At 43.5% G+C, this 26,357-nt stretch overlaps 1 protein-coding gene across 2 annotated transcripts in view; it reads right to left on the bottom strand.

Annotated features, from left to right (window-relative positions):
* The window catches only part of RSPH14 (radial spoke head 14 homolog), a 315,190-nt gene that overhangs the window by 14,065 nt on the left and 274,768 nt on the right, over nucleotides 1-26,357 (bottom strand). For both annotated transcript variants that reach the window (XM_082243657.1, XM_082243656.1), the window contains exon 5: nucleotides 19,780-20,005. In XM_082243657.1, coding sequence (XP_082099783.1) covers nucleotides 19,780-20,005 — 226 coding nt within the window. The remainder of the gene's footprint in view (nucleotides 1-19,779; nucleotides 20,006-26,357) is intronic.

Raw genomic sequence — 26,357 nt, 5'->3', positions numbered from 1 at the left:
AACTGAGGTCCACCTGAGCACATTGAGCAGACCTCACTAGCAGATCCTGCTCTCTGGTAGGCAGAGAACAATATAGATTTAGTTGGCAATCCTTCTGGTAAGCAGACAGGATCCAAAACTATACTCTCTCTCTCTAGCACCTACCTAGGAGGATACTACATCTGGAAAAGGTACCAGGTCAAACTGTGACTCCTATAGGCCACATCTCAGCCCTTTTCACAAGAGCAATGGACTTTACTGCCCCTGTTAAAATCCTGTGGTGGGTTGCTTTTCAGAGGCAATTGTACAGCAGTTTTTAGTTGTTCAGGGGGAGATACTGCTGCCTCCTGAATGTCTGTTTTTTATTTTGAGCCACATTTGGCAAGTAGCACCACTTGTCAATCACAACATGCTGCGTTAAATTTATAGCGCCACAAAATGAAGCTCAGGTCTCAGCCAAGCACAGGCATGCAGGAGTGTTTCTTTAGCACTTGGCCGTCAAAGGGAAAGGGGGAGCAATGTGGGGGCCTGCTAGAAGAGGTGGACTTGACAATGAAAATAAATATTAATTTTAGGTTGTTCAGGACCTCCTCTTTTTAAAGAAAGGAAAACTAGGGTTTCATATCACTTTAAGAGTGATATTACCATTACAGTAAATGCAAAAAAGAAGTATTTTTTATCTTACAAAGGTCATGATAGTGTATTTATCACATAATGTCTATCTACATAGTTAAATTAATATTCCATTAAGCAATAAATAAAAGGGCATTTTTAAAACAATATTTATATGACTGTAAGAGTGACAAAAAGGTCAATTTTTAAAGTGTTCATGTCCTGTTAGAAAAGTAATTATTTGATAAGCAGAAGGAACTAATCAGGTTACAATGTAACTTTTATGACTTTTATGACACATAGGTCTCTCTGGGCTAATGCACATGGGTGTTTCTGCACAAATCTCACATCTGCCAAACGGTCTAAAAAACTCCATTACTTATTACCTTGGTTAAAACAATTGGATTTTTGTCTGATGTTCATTGACGGACACAGCTCCAGAATCTTTGTGACCATTGGGTTATGCTGCCCCCTACAGGAGTAGGACACTAGGCAGGAAAAAGCTTTACCACGCCTATGGGGCAGTCCCGGGGGATATACTCCCACTTCCTGCTATAGGAACTCAGTTTTGTTGCAAGCAGTGTCAGAAGAAATATGTGTCCGTCAATGAACATCAGAGAAAAGGATTTTACAGTAAGACAAAAATCCAATTTTCTCTTTCATTCATTGGTGGATACAGCTCCAGAATCTTCTTGACCATTGGGACGTCCCAAAGCAGTGTCAAACATGAGGGGTGGGAAAAAACACAGCGGGAAAAAACACAGCAGGAAAAAATTCCCAAAGGCTAAACCTAGCCAACCAGGTAACATGAAGCTCAACAGGAACAACTAGAGCTTCACCTGAAACATACACCCTCAAAGAGGAATAAACCTCTCAAACAGCAGCCAGCAAAACCTTGCAGCCAAAGCAGCATCTGCAGATGCCGGCACATCCACTTTGTAAAACATTTTGTAAAAGTGAGCACAGACGACCAGTGGCCGCCTTGCAAACTTGTATCACTGACGCCAGATGGCAAAAGGCCCAGGAGGCACTAAGTGCCTGCGTAGAATGCGCATAAGCAGGGATGCGCCTTAGCAGCGAAAGAAGAACCTGACCCTTGATTGAAAAGGCCTGCATCACCATCTGTCTGATCCATCTGGAAATGGTTCCGGCAGACGTGGCCAAAACCTTGTGAGGTCCACCTGTAAGGACAAATAGCGAGTCTGATTTCCTAAACAACTCGGTTGCTGCCAGGTACATCCTGAACGCCCGAACCACATCCAGAGAATGCAAGGTAATCTCCTTAGGATGCCTAGGCTTAGGACACAAGGAAGGCAACACCATGTCTTAATTTAGATGGAAACCAGAAACAACCTTAGAAAGGAATGACTAACAAGGACGAAGCATCACTTTATCTCTGTGAACCACCAAGTAAGGTGAACGACAAGACAAAGCTGCCAGCTTCGACACCCTACGTGCAGAAGTAATAGCCACCAAGAGGGCTACCTTCTGGGATAATGTAAACAGAGGAATTTTGCGAATAGTTTTGAACTGTGGTTACTGAAGAACCGACAGCACCAAGTTGAGATCCCACAAGGGCAACGGAGACCGCACTGGGAAAATCGAGTGGCGATCCCCCTGAACAAAAGTGCGAACCAAAGAATGCGTAGCCAAGGACATTGAAAGAAAAACGCCAAGGCCGAACCTGGCCCTTGATGGTACCCATGGCCAGACGCTGCTCAACACCTCGTTGGAGGAAAGCCAAACTCTGAGTCACCGAAAAGGAGTGGGGGTGAACCCCAAGAGATTCACACCCACAAAACACGCTCTTCAAACGCGCTGGCAAATCTTCCTAGAAGTAGATTTACTAGCTTGCAGCAGCGTGGGACACACCGATTCAGACAACCCTCTATCCTTCAGCACCTGACTTCCCACAGCCAAGCCGTTAAAACCAGGGACTGTAAGGCAAGATGGAAGATTGGCCCTTGAGCCAACAGATCCCCTTCGAGAGGAAGTCTCCAAGGATCATCGACGACCAACCATATCAGATCTGTGTACCAAGACCGGCGAGGCCAGTCTGGCGCCACTAGGAGGGCCGTAATCCCTTCTGCCTCAAGCCTACACCGGAGTCTTGGCAGGAGTTCTAGAAGAGGAAAGACATATATCAGATGATACCAGTCCCAAAATGAGCTACCAGTGCGTCTGTGGCGTCAACCAGAGGATCCCGAGACCGTACCACAAACCCAATCCCCTTCCTACTGAGACGAGAGGCCAACAGGACCACGTTGGGGGTTCCCCACGGGAGACACAACTGAGGAAACAACTCCGGAGGAAATGTCCAGTATATCGATTGTTAGTCTGGATTCTTCCAGAGTCCAGACCCCCTAAGCACAATCTGTGCCAAAAAAAACGTCACCCCACTCGGACAAGCTGGCATCCGTGGTGACCACCGTCCAGTACAAGGGAAAGAAGATTTACCCTGTTGAAGTGCCGGAGAGTGAAGCCACCGAACCAGGGACCCTCTCGTACCCCGGCTCAACAGGGTCCGATTGGATTCTTGCCCCACATGGCAAGATCTCTCTTTGGACAGATTTTGGAACTCGTCCCATGAGAGGAACACCCTGGCTGAGGCCGAGTCCAGAACAGACTCAGATAGTCCAACTAGATGGACGGAACCAGAGCCAATACCTGGAAATTTCATTTCCAACCAAACTCCTGCAGAGTTCACACAGTAATCTCTCGGTTGTCCTTCAGAGCAGTCGAAGACTCTGCTCGCAGATGAAGATCATCTAGGCACTCCAGTACCGCAATCCCCCGCTGGCGCAACAATGCCAACACTGTATTTAAAAGATGCCAAGCCTGGATGCCAGTAGACCTAGCAAGCCTGCACCACATCCCTGTTAATGTAGCAATGGAAAAAAGAGTGGGATATAACCACAACCCGCCATGGCTCCCTGGGACCCCTCTCCCTAGGCACCTCACTCTTGGTCTTTTATCACTTAGAGGTATTTCCGTTCTATTCATTTGAGGTCTGGCACTATTGGTATTATATGCCTCGGCTATATCTCTCTGGTGTCCTTCTTTATGCCTAACGGTACTTATGTCTCTGAATCGCTCCCTGTATCTATCTCTTTCAGGGCATCACCCCACTCTTTGGTATAAAAATTCTATTCACATTGGGAGCTGATTATGATTTTGGACTACCCCCCCCCCCCCCACTACTCTATATATTACTTGCATCAATCTTTTCTCATTTTCTTCTTCACACCTGTGATCCATATACAATAGAATGCACTACCTATACAGTTGGTTTCTCTTTTTTGTTTTTCATTTCTTTTTTCTAATTTTTCAATCACACCCCGAGCTACACTTTCGGTGACCCATTCTCTTGCACTTACAGCCCTCCCCACTATTTTAATTTGTGGGGTTAATAGTGACAAATCTTTCCCATAATTATTGGTTCTTTAGATACTATATCTCTGTGATTCGGTATTGCCCGGTCCGGTTCCTGTCAAGCAGGGAGGATAGACCCGGCTGGACTGTTTGTCCAGGGCTAGCACCCCACTTTTGGATACACGGCAGCTGTCCTTGGTATACAGATGCATGTGCCATTTTTTGGATACAATATTTGGTGAGCCCCAACTCAAATATTTTAATGATCGCATAATGCTGTAATTTTATTGCATAACTCACTATATACTGTTTATACCTAGAACCTGTTTTGAGGTCACCAGCTTGTAATGTCCCAGAGGAAGCCTGCTGGCGAAACATGTCAGACATAAGTGGCCCCATCCACACAATTATGGTTCCTTGTATATTATGTATCTACATGCACTGATTTATTATTATCACTTATTGTGATTTGTTTTTATGATGATATTGTAACAAATAAAATCTTTATATTCTTACTACCTTTTTGTTGATTATATTGTTTATCTATAATATACCTGGCAAGCTTCACCTTCAAAATCCCACTTTGGGTCAATCACGACCCCTTAGACGGTCTCTTTGGGGCATACACAGAGTCCGCGGGTTGTGGTTATATCCCACTCTTTTTTCCAATGCCAACACTGGGGCCAAAACTTGGGAAAACCCAAGGAGTTGAGGGGAGACCTCTTGATAATGCTCCTCACCCACGGCAAGCAGGGGAAGCAGAGATGAATGTCATATATCGAAAAATGAAGGAAAGCGTCCTTAATGTCGATAGAGGCCAGAAGATCCATCTGATTGATGTAGGGATGCCAATACTGTACGAATGGACTCCATTCAAAACATCTTTACCCGCACAAAGCGGTTCAGTGCTTGAGGTCCAAGATTTGACGTACCTCACTTTCCTTCATGGGACCCTTAAACATATTTGAAAACATGAAACAAACGTTCTGATTCTGAGACCAGAACAATCACCCTTTGTAGTAGCAAGTCTTGCACCTCCCTGAAGAGACCTCGCAGGCGGTCTGGGGAGAAACGCAGGTTGGAAGGAAAGAACCTCTCTGGAGGAGAAGAGCAAAAACTCAATCTTGTAGCCGCACTGAATCAGCTCGTGGACCCACTTGTTTTGAATCAGGGAGGTCCACGGGTCCAGAAAGAAGCAAAGACATCCTCCCCCCACCCCAGATACGGGTGAGGGCACCCCTTCAGGCAGAAGAGGTGTTTGTCTGCAGGTTTGGAAGGACCCGCTCTTGGCATACCAGACCAGGTCTTCATGGAACCTACGGAGGAGGTCTTTCCAGGGAGGTTCCAAACAGGCGATTCCACACAAAGGGAAGATCACATAAGCCTTCTGGAAAGTCTAGCCATATCATGCACCAAAGGATCATTGCTGTCACGGACAGCCCAGAGACTAAGGGAGCCGCATCCAGAGAGGCATCACAGACGAACTGCAACCCCTGGACCAACTGGTCCGCCAGGTCCGCAAAGGCAGGAGGAAGTTGTTCCCCCTCCAGATCCTGGCACAAAAGCTTTGCCGACTCTGGAAAGTCAGGGGCAACAATGCTATGGTGAACACTGGCCTAAGGACCGAACCAGCCACAGTAAGCATGTGGCAGACCAAAGTCTCCTGTCATGACGCATGCCGTGTTTAAAGTTTCCTGCAACAATACAATCAGTGAATCCAAAAGCGCCTTTTCATGTGCATATGCAGTAAAAGAGGAATCATCCTCACTGTGAGATCACTCAAAGTGCGTGGACACAGACCCAGTAGGGTCGCTATATACTAAGCTCACCCAGAAAACATAACAAACAGGGGAGGCCGCCGACCTCAGTCCCGCAAGGAGACATCGGCCAAAGGTCCACAAAAGGAGCACCTATTAGACCCCGCAAAAAAGCAAAAGGATCCCCCTCCATAGAGGACATAATATGACATAGCCCCCCTGAGGGGGAGGGGGCCGCCCGACGTGAAGCAGATGCGCAGGCAGAATACCCTCGCCCACACAATAATGGCTGCTACACTTCACTAAAAATTAAGCGCTCTCACAGCACCACCCAGTTCAAGGGAAGCGCCAGGCTGACCAATTGGCCCACTCACTGAGGCTGGCCCTCAATGGTGGCACCCAAAGCAGCCGCATGGCCCAGTAGGCTGCAAGCCACGGCCTAAATTTTTGAGGGCGCACAGCCACGAGCCCCAATGGAGCTGAGCACCCAGGGCATCGGGGGGAAGGCGGATGCCCATCAGCAGTTCTACCCGCTCGGTCAGCAGCTAGGACAACTTGGTCATCAGCTCGGACAGCTTGGCCAGCAGCTCAGACATCTTGGTCAGTCAGCCGCAAGTAGACTGCAAAGCTGTGGCCTAAATTTTTAGCCCGTTTCGACCACGTGAAGCGCTTGTTCCTCAGCAGCTCAGACAGCTTGGTCAGCAGCTTGGACAGCTTGGCCAGCAGCTCGGACGGCTAGGTCAGTCAGCCGTGAGTAGGCCGCAAAGCCACGGCCTAAATTTTAGGCCTGATCTGGCCAAACCTTAATGTTAAAAATGTTAATAAATAACGTTTTACATGTTCAGTAACAGATTTGTGTCGAAATTTGTGTTTATTTTGCAAATTTTTAAATGTACAAAAATATCGGCCAATATCGGCCAATACCGATATGCAATGGCCAAAATATCGGTATTGGTATCAGCAACGAAAAACCGATATCGGTCGATCACTATTAGTGAGTGTACAGCTTGTAAATTTGCCGTCCCCTCAAAAGAACTCAGCCATTAATGTTGAAAATGCTGGCAACAAATGTGAGTACACCCCTAAAGGAAAATGTCCAAATTGGGCCCAAAGTGTCAATATTTTGTGTAGATACCATTATTTTCCAGCACTGCCCTAACCCTCTTGGGCAGGGAGTTCACCAGAACTTCTCAGGTTGCCACTGGAGTCCTCTTCCACTCCTCCATGACGACATCACAAAGCTGGTGGATGTTGGAGACCTTGCGCTCCTCCACCTTCCATTTGAGGATGCCCCACAGATGCTCACTAGGGTTTAGGTCTGGAGACATGCTTTGCCAGTCCATCACCTTTACCCTCAGCTTGTTTAGCAAGGCAGTGGTCGTCTTGGAGGTGTGTTTGTGGTCATTATCATGTTGGAATACTGCCGTGCGGCCCAGTCTCCAAAGGGAGAGGCTCATTCTCTGCTTCAGTATGTCACAGTACATGTTGGCATTCATGGTTCCCTCAATGAACTGTAGCTCCCCAGTGCTGGCAGCACTCATGCAGCCCCAGACCATGACACTGCCACCACCATGTTTGACTGTATGCAAGACATACTTGTCTTTGAACTCCTCACCTGGTTGCCGCCACACACGCTTGACACCATCTGAAACCAAATAAGTTTATCTTGGTCTCATCAGACCACAAGACATGGTTCCAGTAATCCATGTACTTAGTCTGTTTGTCTTCAGCAAACTGTTTGCGGTCTTTCTTGTGCATCATCTTTAGAAGAGGCTTCCTTGTGGGACGACAGCCATGCAGACCAATTTGATGCATTGTGCGGCATATGGTCTGAGCACTGACAGGCTGACCCCCCACCCCTTCAACCTCTGCAGCAATGCTGGCAGCACTCATATGTCTATTTCCCAAAGACACCCTCTGGATATTACGCTGAGCATGTGCACTCAACTTCGTTGGTCGACCATGGCGAGTCCTGTTCTGACTGGAACCTGTCCTGTTAAAGCGCTGTATGGTCTTAGCCACCATGCTTCAGCTCAGTTTCAGGGTCTTGGCAATCTGCTTATAGCCTAGGCCAGGGCTTCCTAAACTTTTTTGGGCTGAGACCCACTTCTAAATATAGTTATTTTTCGGGACCCACTTGCAGCCATTTTCACATCATAGTGCTCCTTTACACATCGCAGCATCCCATTACACTGTAGCCATTTTCACGTCATAGTGCCCCTATACACATCACAGTGTTATACTAGTGCGGTATGACTTAACTGGTTCTTGACGGCCCATTGCGGTTTTTATTTGTATATTACTTTACTACTGCTTTAGGCCTGGTTCACAAATGCGGGTTGGCGGCCTACATTTGCACAGGCTTAGCAGCCCATTGATGTGAATGGGCTGCTATTCCTTCGTTTTCTGCAGGAAAAAGGTGCATGCAGCATTACAAAAAATCCAGTGGCCTTGAAATCTATCCTGCTTTTGCACCATGCGACTTACCTGCAGTTCCTGCACAGGCAAGCTTTCTGCATTTTTATATACATGGGCCCAGCATTTAAAAACACAGTTTGTGTGTGCAGGAACTGCAGGTAAGTCACATGGTACAAAAGCAGGATGGATTTCACGGCCACTGCATTTCTTAAAATTCTGCATGCACCTTTTTTCAGCAGAAAACGCATGCATAGAAGCCCATTGGAATCAATAGGGTGCTATGCCTGTACAAATGTGGGTCGCCAACCTGCATGGTCATGGTGATAATTAATACAAGGTGAGTAAGTCACACTTCATAGTCGTTATAAGAAGGAGGTTGGCAAATGGCACAGGTATGAGAAAGAAGGAGGCATGACATGAAGAAGGAAGGAAACAAGGCATGAAGAAAAGGAGGCATAGTATGATGAAGGAAGTCAAGCAAGGCGTGAAGAAGGAGGCTCAGGCATCATGCCATGCCTCGTTCTTCACGCCTTGTCTCCTTCTTAATGTCATGCCTCCTTCTTCATGCCATGCTGCATGGCATGAAGAAGGAGGTCATGGCATGAAGAAGGAGACAAGGCATGATGAAGAAGGAGGCATGGCATGATGAAGGAGGTGGCTTGGCTACCTAGGTATAGGTGTTTAAGGGTACAGCGTGACCCATCTTAGGTTACCTGTGTGTTCTTCATGTCTGCACAATAACATGCTGCTCCCATCCATACCCACCTCTCATCAGCACGTGGAAGGATTGATTCCAGGCAGGGGACTCCGACTGACACAATAGCTGCAGGTGTCAGAGTGCAGTGGCGCGCTGTTCAGCCAATCGTGTCATGGCTCCTCCTGTCACAGGCGGAGTGCAATATTACTGACTCCGCCTGTGACAGGAGGAGCCGAACTTTACAGGAGTTCACTGACGGGTTCACTGACTGCTGACAAGTGCAGCTGGGATATCGGACTGCGCTTGCTGGTGTCAGTGAGCCGCAGGAATAATGCGGGAGGCCCGCCGGCAACCCACTGAAATGCAGCTCACGACCCACCAGTGAGTCGCGACCCACAGTTTGGGAACTCCTGGCCTAGACCATCTTTACGTAGAGCAACAATTCTTTTTTTTAATCCTCTGAGAATTCTTTACCATGAGGTGCCATGTTGAACTTCCAGTGACCAGTATGAGAGAGTGAGAGCGATAACACCAAATTTAACACACCTGCTCCCAATTCAGACCTGAGACCTTGTAACACTAACAAGTCACATGACACCGGGAAAATGGCTAATTGGGCCCAATTTGGACTTTTTTTCTTAGCGGTTTGGACATTAATGGCTGTGCGTTGAGTTATTTTGAAGGGACAGCAAATTTACACTGTTATACAAGCTGTACACTCACTACTTTACATTGTAGCAAAGTGTCATTTCTTCAGTGTTGTCACATGAAAAGTTATAATAAAATATTTACAAAACTGTGAGGGGTGTACTCACTTTTGTGAGATACTGTATATATATATATATATATATATATGTGTGTGTGTGTGTATATACAGTATATATATATATATATATATATATATATATATATATACAGCCCTCAAATTTTCCACTCGCCTACTCGCATTTTGCAAGTGGAAAATTATTTAGGGCGAGCGTGGGGCTGCTCCGGGTGCCGCTCAGGGGAAGAGGAAAGCCGATGGATGGGATTACCATAGAGCGGGGATCGTGCCAGTCAATGCACTTACCAGTGCAGGGGAAGAGAGAGGAGAGGAAGAGGAAATCGGCCGGATAATCACAAAGCACGATCGTTCCGCTGTAACAGCTTTTATTGTAATTGCCGGGCGCTCGCCGACACACACAGTCCCGCCTCCTAGCCCGGCCAACCGCATTGGCTGGCATGGGTGAGGTTGCATTGATGGGTATGGATGAGGTTGCATTGACAGGCACGGGTGAGGTTGCATTGACGGGAAAGGGTGAGGCTGTATTGATGGGCACAGATGAGGTTGCATTGATGGGCACAGGGGAGGCTGCATTGATGGGCACAGGGGAGGCTGCATTGATGGGCGCTTGTGAGGCTGCATTGATGGGCACTGGTGAGGCTGCATTGATGGGCACTGGTGAGGCTGCACTGATGGGCACTGATCAGGCCATACTGATAAGCTTCTTTGATGTTGCTGCACTGATGGGCACTGGTAGGCTGCATTGATGGGCACTGATAATGTTGTTATTAATATTTATTTTTATAACTTCTGCAATAATGCAAAAACATTTAACAGTGTCATTCTATGAGATAATTTATCAAGGTGTGTTTATGGGCAGGATTAGGGGCGGGGCAGGGTAGTTGTTGGGTGGGGCAAGTGGTGGCGAGTAACACTTGAACACTTGAGGCCTGGCTAGTAGCTCAGGACTTAAAATTTTGACCCCTGTATATATATATATATATATATATAGAGAGAGAGAGAGAGTTCTCCTGTGTTGATATGATGGTTTTGAAGTACACCTGTTATGAGATAAATGGGTGGGCTGCCTTGTGTCCTACTTGCTTACCAGCCTCTGACTTCAGTGATTTATGAATCACCAACCTGGAACACACGTGCAGCAAGAAAAATCTTCGTAATGTTAGTACTGTACTTCCAATCTGCATACTATACATATGTTTCTGTAATCATTTAAATCCCCAACAATAGCAGGGTGAGGGTCAGTAAAACTGAGCAGAATTGATATTTGATGCTTTAACTGAACTGCAGCACCTAGTGGCCAAAGCTAAAAAAGCTGTGAAATAAGATATCACCCATGGCTCTATACAAAAAATGTAACAAATAGGGGGAAACTGAAATGGGGGCATATTAAGAAAAAACACATGACCAAGTACATATTTGCATAGCAAAAAGGATGCAGTAACAACATGATACAGTAGAAGTCACAACCCTGTATATATAAGAATACAATCTGAGAAATAATAGGTAAAAACAAAAGACAAGACTATGAACCAGCTGCGTGTAAAGTGGCAGTGTGTGCTTTGTCTGGCAGTATTTTAGTGGCTGAAAGAAATGTATAAAATCAGATTCAGGGCTGATATTCAATCAGCAAAGCCTATGGGCACACACCTTTGGTCTCCAAAGAGATACTCTCTACAAGGTTCATCTCTTACACAGAGTTTTTCTTGTTTCCCTTGTCTTTCTATCTTTTATATTGTGACAATGTGTAAATAATCCTAAATAAAGTGACTATTTCTACTGATAATGGAGGGAAAAAATAATATGTGGCTGGTAGCTATACAGGGAAAAACTTTTTTGCCTCCACTGCCTATAGACACAAGCCTGCTGCCTGCTGTGTCTAATAAGATATCTGGCCCTGGCATTATTAGAGGTCTGCATGAATTACATTTTAATGGTATACTTTAAAGCATAACTCCACTTTTGGGTAATCTCAGTGCAGGGATTTTAACAAGCTTTGTTGCAGATTTCTACCTTTTGTTATTCTGAAGAAATCATTGTTTGTGCCTCTGTGCTGAGTGGGTCAAATGGGAGTTGTTTCATGATTATCTATCAGCTGTGGCAGCTGCAGGGCTCTAATGAGAAAAGCTGCTGGTCCTGCATCCCTTTAGACATGTTCCTATTGGGGGTATCTTACCAAAAATTAATTTTTTTGTTGCAGGGGATGCCAGAAATCTGAATTGAAACTTAGGCAGACTTCTGGGAAAATTGGTGAGCCAATCACACAAACAGGAAATCTGTGTACAGAACAGCCCCAGGTAGCCATATTGCATTGCATTTTCAGAAAATTACAAGAGCTTCAGATTGAAAAGGAAAGGTAATTTTTAATAACATTAAATTACAATATGATTTGTGTCGCAATTGTATACGCTATATTGTTTCTTTATTTGCTGATCCCCCCCCCCCCCACGAAAGTGGAGTTACCCTTTAAGTTTTGGAAAAATCCAAAAAATCTCTATATGCAAGTTCCAAATAAGAGATGAGCCATGTGCGATGTCAAGAAGGCAAGTGTGAAGAGGAGACAAAATTTGTAGAGAGGAAGTCATGAAGGAGCAGTACCTTGAAATTTGTAAGAGTATGCGCAGAGTTGTATAAAGTACTCAAAACCCATACTTGAGTAAAAGTACAAGTGCTCGATCAAAAAGTGACGTGAGTAGAAGTGGAAGTGCTCGATCAAAAAGTGACTTGAGTAGAAGTACTAAAGTATTCAACATTTTTTGTACTTAAGTATTGCAAGTAGTTTTTTTTTTAAAAATTTGCTACTCAAGTACTGAAAGTAAAAGTACAAGTACTGTGTTATGTAGTTATTAAATAAAGAAGTCAAAAGTTTGAACATCCTATTGTTTTTTATTATTTCAAATGCAGCTTTTATTTATACATACAGTAGCATTTATTTTCGTATGCGCTGATAATACACATGTTTTGAGCTTCATGAAACCTGCCATCTACTGTTCTGGCAGTGGTAATTTTTATAATAGTAACGAGTAACTATGCAGCACAAAAAAAAATATTGGAGTAGAAGTATTGAAATCATTGAAAAAAATGTAGTGAAGTAAAAGTGGAAGTAGGAGAAAAAAATTCTACTCCAGGAAAGTACAGATACCGCCTTTCGGTACTTAAGTACAGTACTTAAGTAGTTCTACTTAGTTACTATACATCTCTGAGTATGCGTGGGGGAGTCAGGAAGGAGAGAATTTTGTAGGTTATGGTTAGAACGTTGAACTTCATTGTTAATTCAAATGGCAGCCAGACAACAGAAGCAGCACTTGAGGTGCAAGGGAAGGAAGAGATGGAGGTAGTAGATACCCTATACGTTGCAGTATGGAAACATTAAACTAATGCTTATTTAGCTTCTTGAAAACTGAACCTGAATTAAACTGACATTAAGTTTTTCTGTACTACTCTTTGATAAAATATTAACATTAGAACTTCAATTGTACGTGAAGCAGTTAATAAGTAGCTCATAAGTATTTTGCTTTGCCTGGTTATGAAAAAGTAGTACAATAGATATGTCCATCTTAAAGCATCACTTTTTACTGTGCTATAGAAAATATATTGCATCTGTGGATAAAAGCATAACAGTGTACTGTGCGTACTCTTGTGCATAGAGAAAACATTTAAGAAAATCTCTACCCATTTATTCAATCACTGTGTAAAATTGGATTTGGGCTTCGTCTAGCGATAACATTTGTTTTCCACCGTCTGTGCTCCTTTTTAGTTCCCAAAGGCATTGCTCTCTGCCAGATATCATGAAAGGGGCGTTTCAAAGACAGACTGGTTGATGTTGGCCTTGCTGCCAAACAACTATCATTCCACAATATGACACTCACAGGTTACATCACAGGAGGCAGAGAAAGCAAGCCAAGCTTATCTGCAATGAAGAGCTGCCCAAGTTGTTGTTAAGAATACACAGAAATAACCAATCATAGATCCCCTCCTGATATTAGAAGTACCAAAGTCCCTGCGGTGCAGGAGAGGATGCTTGTGACAGCTCAACAGGGCCCACTCACACCTCTTTATTTTAGTTACCCTGCCAAAATGTAATTATTATTATTATTATTATTATTATTATTATTATTATAATACAGGATTTATATATGGCCAACAGTTTGTGCAGCACTTTACAACATAAGGGCAGACAGTACAGTTACAATACAATTCAATACAGGAGGAATCAGAGGGCCCTGCTCATTAGAGTTTACAAGATAGGAGAGAGGGTGAAGTGATAGAAAAGGTAATAACTGTGGGGGGATGAGTTGTTGGAGATAACAAACTACAGTTAATTGGTTGGGGCAGATTAGCCTTCTCTGAAGAGATGGGCTTTCAGGGATTATCTAAAAGAAGACAGACAGATTGGGGTAGGGAATTCCATAGGGTGGGAGAGACTCAGGAAAAGTCCTGGAGGCAAGTATCAGAGGAGGTGACAAGGAAGCTAGAGAGCAGGACATCTTGGGAGGAACAAAGAGAGATTAGGTTGGTATTTTGAGACAAGGTTCGTGATGTAGCCTGAAACTTTGGGACTCGGTACGGTACTCAGGCAGGCTCATGTTACTGTTTCTCCCTCTTTTTCCTCTCTTGAATAACCCCATGTTGCCCCTGGGACTTGAGCAACCACATGCTTTCTCATAGTGGTCCACACATGGGTTCTACCAGGTTCAACACTTTTGGATCACACACCTTCCCCTCATGGTCCTTAATCCAAGAGACCCACGAGGCCCCCACAGCAGAACTTTTTTCCTACATTCAATTGCGTCATTAGATAAGCTCTCTCATGTGCCACAATACCTTCCCATATCAGAAAACAGCCTTCAGGCACCTCTGTTTGCATTCTCCAGATGCCCCTGGCACCGTCTCTATGATAGTATCCTCCTTCAATGCAAGTAAAGCTCCAGCCTTGTCTTCCTACATGTTCAAGTGGGAGTGAGATCTGTCCCCAATTGATCTGGTAGATTGGAACAAAGCCTGGTCCAGCATAGCAAAGTGCACCTTCAATACTGCGACACTGGAGGCTGCCTACAAGGTCCTCTTCTTCTGGTCCTGGGTCCCAGCCCGAATTGCCAAATCAAATCCATCACACAGTGACAGATGTTTCCAGGGATGCGGCCAACTAGAAGAAGAAATCGATATTTAGTGGTCCTGGGGTGTGGACCCCATGGTTGTCCTATGTTCTTCCAACCTTGTACCCAACCAGCTTGGGCCTTCCCACCTAATGTCTTCCTGACCCTCTCTTCTCCCCTTTTTCTACCCTCTTTCTCTTTTCTCCCCTTTTTTCTCCTCTTTTCCTCTGTGATCGTGCTTCCTCCTCTCCCCCCTTTTCTTTTTGTGTGTTCAGTTTAACTTTTGTTCATCCCCACTTTTTAGTGGACTTGTCCACTCCCTATACCCATCCAAGCCCCTGAACCCAAGGGCCCAGGCACCCTGTGTGGACCCCACCACTGGTCGGAAAGGTCATTGTAGTTTGATAGTTTTTACACTTATAGGCACCTTCTGTTTGTGGCTTTCTATGGCTCTATATCATGCTTACTGTTTATATCCTCTGCCAGGGAATTTTGTGGTTGTAACTGTCAATATACCACAATAAAATATATTGTACCAGAAACATAGGGCTACTAGCTACAGAATATATCCCTAAAAGCCATTGTTTAAATTGGTGGCTGTAATGGAAGTTAGATAAAAAGTGTTGTTGCTAAATACAGTAAGTATAAGATTATTTGTAAAAAAGGGTGGTTGAAAACTGCCATATACCCACAACTGATTCAGGTTTCCTTGCCATTGTCATTGTCAGCTCCACCACACAGCCCACTTGAACAAGGTGAGAGAACAGCCTGCCTTATAAGCTCTTATCCCCATGCTCATGTGGTGTACTAAACCTTTCATGCTGAGATGCATGGTGAGCTTTAATTTACATATTCATTATGTGGGAGAACAAGCAGAAGCTGTTGCTGGGAATAGAGAGTGTGCCTGCAAAAGGGATGTTGAGGAAAGAAGCAAAGTCTTGTCTTGGAGCACACCTTGGCTATTTGTGATTGTGTAACCCCTCATTATGGTACACTATCACTACCAGCTACTGGAATACAATACAATATATAAAATAACAGTACTTCTCCATGTATGCACTCCAGATGTTGATAGTGGGTGCATTTATTTGCAGTAAGAAATTGGGGTGGGGGGGGGGTATGGTACATTACCAAAGATTTAAATGTACAGCACAGCAATAGCCTTGTCAGAAAATTGTGACTCTAAGTTTCTGAAAAGAAAAAAACAGAACAGATTGCACCACCAACTTCTTGGCCAGCCAAGTATGTAGTCAGCAGACCCACAGCTGACAGGGCACAGATTTCTGTATGATGTCCAGACACTATATACATTTATAATTAATGGATGGAAGGTTGGCAACAGCAGGATTGAGGATGTATAACTTAGTAGCTGCCATGTTGTTTCATCATCACAGCAAATAACAGCAAAAAAATAAGCACAAGCAGATGAAGATGATTATGTAGTTTGACCAGACCCTGACTCAGAGACGATGAAAAGAAAGATGGGCTAGTAATCAGGGGTGTCAAACTGGTGGCCCTTCAGCTGTTGCAGAACTACAATTCCCATCATGCCTCTGCTTGTAACTGTCAGCCTTGCAATGCCTCATGGGTAGTTCCGCAACAGCTGGAGGGCCGCCAGTTTGACACCTGTGGGCTAGTTGAAGGCTACTGTGCTCTTCAACAGGGGATCATGATGTATGATGATGCTTCATATTGGTGTAATAGCTTCTACTACTGCCACTGGATGATCATGTTTGCTTTCTTGGATTGTTCAAGACAAAAACTTTATCATCAAATAATGTTAGGAAAAACGGCCAGGCTAGAGATCCCTGTGTAATACCACCGATATTTACCAAACTCAAGGCTTTTCCTGACCCCAGACCACCCTTTTTAAGTGGACTCGGGTACGGTTCGCGGGTGCGCACCCGAGTTCAAAGACAGTGTTCACATCATCAAAAAGAACCGAATTCTGACGTCAATCTAACCCAGGTGCGCATCAAAACTGCTAGTGTGAAAACACCCTTAAAGTGGAGGGTCAAGAATACTTCAACAGTACCAAAGCGTCCCATTTTTTAGGAAACATTGCCTCTGGATAATCTGTGTTATTACATTACAAGTTTATCATCAATCTCATCTTTCCCCACAACTAGAATTTGTTATGATTTTGGAAAGTTTTGAGCTAACATCATTGCTAGCCTAACAAAAATAAATAATAGGATATGTATAATATAAGAAAAAGAAAAGAACCCTTAGCTAGTTACTGTATTTTTGCATGGATATCTTCTAAAATATGGTCTGATCATCATGTAAGCCATTTTAATAAAGAATGTCATGATTAGAGGGTATGAGCACTTTTAAGAAGCACATCATTTTTAACCACCTTTTACTTCTGCATATTTGTACAAAAAACAAAACAACAACTCATTTAACAGTGGTAATTTTGACATCAAATTTCTATTTCATTTTAAAAAAAGTCTTTTTACTAAAATGCCATTTCAGTTTTAGCCGTATTTTAGTCTTCTGAAATCTTTCAATTTTAGTTGTATGTTAGTCAACTAAAATCTCCAGTACCAATGGTAACTTTGTGGATGAAAATATTTTCGTCTACTAAATTAACACTGTTTTTTAAACTAAATTTATTAAAATAGTTTAATTAGGTCTTTCGTGCTGAATGCTTGGACTGAGACGAGGTTCACACTTATGATTTGCACATATGATTTTTTTTTTTTTTTTAATCTGTACATTTTTAATGTTTTTGCTGAATTTTTCATTCCTTTTTTTATTCATTTTCATGTGTTTTTCATGCACCTCCATTGAAGTCGATGGGGCCAAAAAGGCACTATGCTGCACCAAGAGAACAGCCTGTACCATTTTCCAAGTCACACAGAAGCTCAATGCATAGGTGTGAATGGGCTCCCTAGACAATAATAGGATTTCTCTTGCGATGCATATTGGCGCAATGGCCTAGGCATAAAAAAAAAAAACACACATAATTGTGAATAGGGACTTAACGGTCAATTCACTAAGCTTTACCGCATGCGGTAAGGTATCGTGTTACTCATTTGCATAAATTATTGTGTGCAGTAAATAAAGTCCAATTCATTAGAAAAAAAAAATAACGATTGTGTGGTAAACAACGAAAAAGAAAAACAAAATTGACAGTAAATATCACAAAAAATCTTGCAGTAATCTGGTAAATCCAATTCACATATGAAATAGGAACTAAAAAAAGGTGCGATACTTAACACCACCCCTTTGGTGGCAGTAACCAGTGCGGTACCAGAAAGAGGGGCCTATTCAGACCTTCAAAAAGGGGCATTCCACCCACCTAGGGCCTAATTCAACCCACAGAAGATCCACAGAAAGGGGCCCAATTCCACCCACAGGAAGGGGTACTATTCCACCCACAGAAAAGGGTGCAATACTACCCTCAGAGAGGGGTCTATTTCCACCAGCAGTGGACACACAAAATGTAGGATTATACATCACGAGTACACAAGTATTTTTTTTTAATTAAATCAAAAAGGCATGACGTGCAGTGCAAATTAAATGCAAACACCGGCTGAAATTTATCATCAAGAACTTTAAAAAAAAGAAGATATATATATACTGTATATACAGTATATATATATATATATATATATATATATATATTTTTTTTTTTTTTTTTTTTTTTTTTTTTAACTTAAAGTAAGAAAGTGCAAGAATGGAGTATGTCAACCATGGCAACTACTCCAGCTAGACCTCTTGAAGTGGCCACTGTAATACTTTTGGTTATATACATCATTACAACAAGTTAAACTTGGATAGGAACATGAAATATAAATAAAAATGTTTTTAAAATATAGTCAAGTTTTCTTTAAATTTACACACTAGTCAAATTTTCTTTAGTTTCCACAAAAACATAAACAATCTAGTAAAGAGCATTTTCAACAGCTCTAGTAAGCCATACATTTAAAAAAAAACAAGTAAACCCTCCTCTACAACTTGTACCTATAGGTAAGCCTATATTAAGGCTTACCTATAGGTGCTGTAAATATCTCCTAAACATGTACCGTTTAGGAGATATTTACTTTGCATGCAGCCAGTGACATCACTGGCGCATGCGCTCTGAAGGAACAGCCGCTCGTGCCGTTCCTTCAGAGCCCCGTGCCGTTACTGTCGGCTCCCGCGCGCATGCGCGGGAGTGACGTCATCGGGGCTCCAGCCAATCAGATGGCCGGATGCCGCAAACCCGGAATAAGGGCGACAGAACATGTCGCCCATGGACAGGTAAGCGGTCGGCACTGCGGGGGCTTCGTTCTTAGGTAAGTATTTCATAATGAGCTAGTATGCGATGCATACTAGCTCATTATGTATTTTTCTTTCAGGTGTTCGTTTTTAAAAAAAAAAAAATCTGAGGTTTACAACCTCTTTAATAAAGGAGTGCAACACAGCTTAACAGCTACAGTATTTTCAGGCAACAGAGTTCCACATGGAAAAAGACACAGCTTGGATTTCCAAGCATCAGGAGACATAAATTTGAGAAGGTAGTTCAAATGTCAATGTCTCCAAGTACAGATTACTGTAAAAAATGTTAGATTAAAATCGTTTTTTGCAAAAGAAAAAGAACAAACATGTTAAAATGTAAAATGTTAGGGAAATGACCTTGAACAACCAACCCTTAATCACTGACACGTGCGATAAATTACCGCTTGAGAAAATGCAGTAATCGAAAAAATACCGCATTCGTTTTTTAAACTTTAAATTCTTAGTAAATTGAACTTCCACAACTGATTTACCACATGCGTTATTTTACCGCATTTTATTTGTCATTATTTAACTCTTAGTGAATTGACCCCCTAGTGTTGGGGAGTTTTTTTGGACTAAGTTATATCTATCTATTAATCTGTCTGTCTATATACATTTTAAATACTTAATGTAATATGTGCTTCAGGGAATTTTGATCCGAACTGTGTAATATTCTCCTATGAAATTTAGCTACTGTATGTTTCTGGTTTTGTGTAGTAAAATGCAGAATTAATTATGTAGACTTACTGCCCCCTAGGGTTTGTAAAACAATACAACATTGCCCTGTCTTTTCCTTACCATATTTCCATGAGAGCACAAGCTGCTTTCCTCCTAATGCCTACTAACGGATGACTGAGCTTCCCCTTCAGAATGGGGACAGCTCCTGCATTAAGAGCCTGGGATGCGTCTGCTTGGAGACAAAAATGCAAAGTCTCCAGAATCAGCTCCTGTATTTCATCATGCTCTGACTCCAGCTTGCTCACCAGCTGTGCTATTAAACCTGCATCAACAAGAATGGTTGCACCTGTAAAGACAGAAGACAGGAATACCTTTATTTAGAATCTATAATTCTGTATAATCTAAAAACATAAATATATATATATATATATATATATATATATATATATATATATATATATATATGCACACACTCTTAGTAAGAGCAATACATTTTTTTTTTAAAGATAGATGTCATGGGTGTAGCCTTGTTATGTAGGTCCATGTAAATATAAGCATGGTCTTCTTAAAAGGAAATGCTATTCTCATTGAATAATTTGATATAACATTTATAATTCTTACAGAAACCATCTTATAATTTAGTGCCCATTCACACACACATCCATTTCAATAACATGCCTTCAACACACAGAATTAATTGCAGTGTGTAAAGTTGCCATTTTGTATGGTACTCCAACAAACCTAAATAAAACAGTAAAGAGTGCAGCGCTCAAAATAACAATTAAATAACATAAATGTAATGAAAGAAAGTCCCAGTGTGTATAAAATGTGATCATGCACACACAGGTAAAATGTGCTCCACTTAGTGAATCCGACACCCGGTAAAGTAGTCTCCTCACCTTATGAATAGCCCCTGTGTTACCAGACGGGCTAATAGGGCATAAGACTTTCCCTGATATCAGACTTTTCCCAATCCTGGTGAGTTGTGACAAAATTCGTGTGACCAATAATCCTTATCCAGGCAGACTTAATGGATACTAGACCTCATGGGATCCCAGAGCATTAAGACAAAAAGACTCCAATCTCCACAACGGATCTACTCAGCCATAAAAGAAAAGGTCCTGACATAGTGCTTTATCCTTAAAATACCATTTAATTGCTTTCAAATACATAAAAAATTACCTCGAAAGGCACTGAGCACAGTGCACTAAGATCGCCTGATACAAGATACACAATACTCTCGCTGGATGGTGGGTGACGTCACTGGCCTCTCCCCCTCCACACATGGTGCGTCCCTGGGCGGACTTCCTAAGCGAAACGCCCAGGGACGCAACGCGTACATAATAAGGCTTACCTGTAGGTACAATTAATATTTCCTAAACCTGCATGGTTTAGGAGATATTTGCCCTGCATGTAGCCGCTAACACTAGTGGCGCATGCGCTCTGAAGGTCCGGCGGACCTTCAGAGTTCCTTGCCAGCTACTTGACAAAAAGTGACTCCCGCGCACATGCGCGGGAGTGACATCCTCGCGGCTCCGGCCACTCACAGTGCCAGAGCTGCCAAACCCGGAAGAGACGCCAAGGGAGCATGACAGCTCCCACAGCGGTGTCCGGGCTTCCGTGTCGGGGCTTCGTTTTAAGGTAAGTATTTCATAATGAGCTAGAATGCGATGCATACTAGCTCATTATGCCTTTGTCTTGCAGGGTTTGTTTTGTTTTTTGGTTTTTTTTTTCGGTAGTATACAACCACTTTAATTGTTATATTGAGCGCTGCACTCTTCACTGTTTTATTTATGTTCTGGGATTTGATATATTGACCCTTGGTGTACAGCAGCTTTTTCAAATTTTATACAGGTGCGCTGATTTCTTTTTTCCATAACTCTAACAAACCTACTCACTGCATCACAACCCACATATGTTCTACAATATACAGATGCATAGCTTCCAACTGCCCCTGATTTAGAAAGGAGTCCCTCTTTCCTCCTCATTTGTCCCTCATTTTGGTCTGGTCTATATAGTTGTATATAAAATGCATTTTTTTAGCTATTCAAAAAGTGTTTCCCAGTGCTAAGTCCCCGTTCACACTTAGGCGTCCTGTGAGGCGACCTGGTCGCCTCACAGGTCGCCGTAGGTCGCCTCCCATACAGAAGCTATGGACCCGTTCTCATAGGAGCGACACAAGTCGCTCCGACTTAGAAAAAGGGTCCGGAGCTTCTTTGGGGCGACCCGGAGGCGACCGCCATAGACTTCAATGTTATGAAGTCCGTGGCGGCCGCTCCGAGGTCGCGGCGCGCTGCTCGCACCGCGAGCTCGGAGGTCGCCTCCCGAAATCTGATCGCCCCTATGTGAACGGGGCCTAAACCTCTCATCCAATTTCTAAATGGTTGTATTTGTAAATGTCAAAAGCCAATATAAAGGAATAGTAGTGGTAAAACAAACACTTGTGGATTTACCCAACAATCTTTTTGTATAATTCTCCTTTAAGGGGGAGTGACAGGGGGTATGTCCTATGCCTACATACTTTACTAATAATTGTCCCTCATTCCCATTTCAAAATGTTGGGGGGTATGCATCATGGTACATTTGCATCATGGTGCATTTTTGCTATCATGGAGGTGTACTGACAGTCCATTCAAAATAAATTGGCTGCTTTAACACAGTGCACATCTACACATGAAAACAAAGTCTGTAGCCAGCTATGATTTTCTAAACTGAAACTAATTCATATAATTATAGTACACTGTTTAAGGGAAATCCCCTGTTTAGCTCACAGCTTTTCTTAGATATCTGATCTAGGCTTTAGATAAAATTTCAGGCCTACCCAGCACTGTCCTAATTTTACTATACTACTGGCCCTAGGACTGGGGCGGATTATGTCATTATAGCAGGAACATCCTCCAACACTCATTTTAGGAAGTTTGCTTAATTGGTCCATCTTAGTTTCCATAACGCAGAAAAAAGGTAAAACATAAGCATTATTATATAATGGAATTGAATATTAATTCCCTCGGTTATACACCATTGCCACAGTGCTGTCTTCACTTGCTCCCTGAAGTAAAACATGGTTATGCTTGTAAAAAAATGACCAGATAGCATAACCCATTAAAATGTTAGAGAATAAAGATTAGTTATAGTGTTCCCAGGCTTTTCTGAGATACATGTTCCATTTTTTTTAAATGTTGCTGTTATGTGCGACTATTGCTTCTTCTTTGCACATCATGGCTAAGCATTTCTAAACCAGGAAAAGACAAGAGAGCTTTAAGCCTGGGTTCACACATATGCAATGAGGGAACCAGCGCGATTCTAGTGCGGGTTCCCGCATCGCATCTCCCTCGCAGGCAGTTCGTACTGCCCACTTCGAACCGCAGCGGGTGTCAATACAAAGTTAATGACACCCCCAGATCGGTTCGCAGATCGCAGTGCGAACTGTGAATTTGGTCAGGTATCGAATCGCATTGGGTGTTCACACCCATGCAATCCGATTCCAGTGTGGGCAAAAAAAAGGTTCCTGCACCTTTTTTGTGCGAATCCAATGCGAGTTCAGAATTTGCATTGCAAAGAAATCACATGTGATCTGCACAGCAATGCGGTGCAAATCAAATGCGATGTCTGACATTGTAGCAGTGTAAACCCAGGCTCAAGGTGCAGCAAGTGTTGAAACTGTTCTGCTTGCTGCATAACAAATGCATAGTTGCCAACAGTCACAAATTGCCCGGGACATTCACGGATTTTTAACAGTTGTCTCGTTCAGACTTTGTCCCGGGCTGAATTACGGAAATTAAGTTCTGTCACAGACAATCATCTTGTGCCACGAATGCCCACACAATCATTTGACAGTGAGCTTTCTGCCCTGCCTGCCCATATACAAAGAGAGAAAAATGCAGGGGCAGATGACAGATCCCTCTCTTTACCTCCGCTCCTCTCATTGAGGACTCACTCCGGCTGAACATCTCCGAGACAGAGCCTGCCTGTGAGTTCGGGTCCTGTTTTTTGAGTGGGCGGGAGGGGATGATCATGCCCGACTTTTTCTGGCGTGCACACGTAAGCTGCATTGAGAGAGCAACAAGGTGCCGGCAGGATCTGGATTTTCAGGGGACTGCAGGCTAGCCCAATAATATAAACTGCTATATAAAGGGTCCTTTCACACTGGCTTTCCGCCCAGCAGACTCCGTCTTGCTCAGCGGGGATCGATCCGCCGATTCCCGCTGAGCAGGCAGATGACAGCTCCGTCTCCGCTTACTTTACAGAGACGGAGCTGTCAGATCCTCCTCCTCTCCTCTATGGAAGATTGGATGAAAACGGACTACTTATCCGTTTTCATCCGATCCTATCGATTAGAAAATAGAGCAGCGGGTGTCAGCAGACATGTCACTGCTGACATCTGCTGCTCCATAGAGGTGCATAGAGCATTAGATCAGGTCCATCTGAAAAGCTGACAGGCGGACCTGATCAGAAAGCCTGTGTGAAAAAGGCCAAAGTCTGCAAAAGTAAAGTCTGTAATGTCTCTTTTTTTTCATGTAGCACAGCTGTCTTGACTGTGAGAATATTGGTTGTTACACTGCACTACCCAATTTCTCACAGTCAAGCAGTCCTACATAAAAAAGGAGATGCTATCTATGTCAGCTAACCCCACTTTTTATTACTCCTATCTAAACTTTTAGTGCCGGTTCACACCATGTCTGGAGCTGAATCACATAGGAACACACCGTGCGCTCCAGTGCGATTCACATGCGGGTCGATTTCAAGCTTATTCATTTCAGAATGGGCTAGAATCGCAATTCACCAAAAGTAATGTGCGCAATACTTTTTAAAACGCACTGCAACCAGAAAACATGGAGATTCAGTGCTGGCAGGTGCAGGGCAAACACGCTGCGTTTGCAACCTGCTTTTGGGGTGTCATTAACTTTTTATTGACACCCTCTGCAGATCGCATAAGCAGTGCGTTTTGCATGCGGGTTGAATTATACAGTAATGCACAGCACATTCCTTTACAATTCAGAAATTCAGATGCGGGCAGGGTGGGAACCGGCCCTTAGATATAATAATACTTCTCACTAAAAGTTTAGAGAGAAGTACAAAAAAAGGTGGGGTTAGCTGACATAAAAGCATCTCCTTTTTCATGTAGCACTGTTTGACTGTGAGAAATTGGGCAGTGCAGTTTTAAAGCCTGTACAGTGTAATCTGCATCCTGCACAGTCATCTAAGACTCTAATTAACCCCACCCCCTTTAAGCCACATCCAATATTTAGCATCATTAAAACCAAGCCCATTTTTCCCAGAGCGACACGTGTTTTATGGTAAGCCACAAAGTGGATGCCCCACCCCTATTTAACATACTGCTCCACTTACACTAGCTTTCTAGAAAAAAGTATCCCTAAAAATTTTTGGGAAATGTTGGCAACTATGCAAATGGCATCACCTTAGCTCCCTCTTTTGACTAGCTGCTCTCCCCTCTGCTTAGAGTAGCCCATCTCAACCTTTTTACCATAGAGAAACCCTTGAAATAATTTTCAGGTCTCAGGAAACCCCTGCTAAAACCAGTTAATTGGTGGTAAGGGAACAAACTGACCCTTAAGGCCCGTACACACGTACCGATCGTCGGCATACAAACGTCGGTGGACGAAGGATCTGCCGATTGTACGCGTGTTAGTATGGTGCCTCCGACAGATGTCTGCGCACAATCCGCGGACAAAAGTCTTTCGTGCAAACATGAAAATATTTGTATGCCGACACCAGAACGGACGATTGTTCGCCTGTCAGTACACAATTCGGCCGACAGACCGCAGATTTGCAAGACTGGGCATGCTCAGAAAATAGAAAACACAGGGAAAGTTAACCATTACATGACATCACTTCTGCAGTCGGCGGACAAAATTCTTGTGCTGTCCTTGTGCTGTCTTTGCACTTTTCAGCAGACACCGACATCCCGGGGAGAAAAGAGGAACATTTGTAAGCCGACCATCGGTACGTGTGTACGGGGCTTTACATTGGTGGTCAGTGGGAAGAATGTCCACTTTACAGTGGTGGTCAAAACGCCACCATTACAGACAGCCAGAAAGATCCCTGGGTTCATGCAGGTGGCTCCGCCATGTGGCAATGGAAATGGAATTATGCAGGCAACATCAAATGGGAGGCCAATCAGCCACAGTTTAAGGAACAGTTTAAGGAACCCCTAGCAACTACTGGAGGAATTCTAGAGTCCAACATAATCCTGGCTGAGAATGGCTGGCTTACAGTGTGCTTTGCCCATGAAGTGCAAGGCCGTTTGATGTCAGCCCCAACAGCTGCATATACCCATCTTCCTTTTTCTCCCCACCAATCTACTTGGCTGCAGCTCAATTTCCAGTTTACCCACAGCTGAGGAATCTATCCCCACCATCATGTGACAGCGCTGGTGCCTGATTGTCCCAAGAGCCAAGCAGCAGCATTGTCACCTAAAAGGAAGTGGAGTGAGTCACCATACCCCAGGGGTGTAAAACTCAATTCAATCGTGGGCCGCATCAGCATTATGATTGCCCTCAAAAGGGCCGGTTGTATCTGTAAGACTAGATGTCAAGAGCATCCCCTACCCTTACATAAGATGTCAAGAGCCTCTTTCCATCAGAAGTTGAGTCCCTCACCCTCCCTTACATCACTACTTATCTTATGCTGCTGCTGGGAAGAAGCTGTAGGCATTGCTGGAAAGCAAAAGGTACAGG

This window comes from Pelophylax lessonae, assembly GCF_965119305.1.
Source record: "Pelophylax lessonae genome assembly, chromosome: 1".
Classification (NCBI taxonomy): Eukaryota; Metazoa; Chordata; class Amphibia; order Anura; family Ranidae; genus Pelophylax; species Pelophylax lessonae.
Note: the sequence above shows the minus strand (reverse complement) of the source record. Positions and strands in the feature narration are given on the sequence as shown.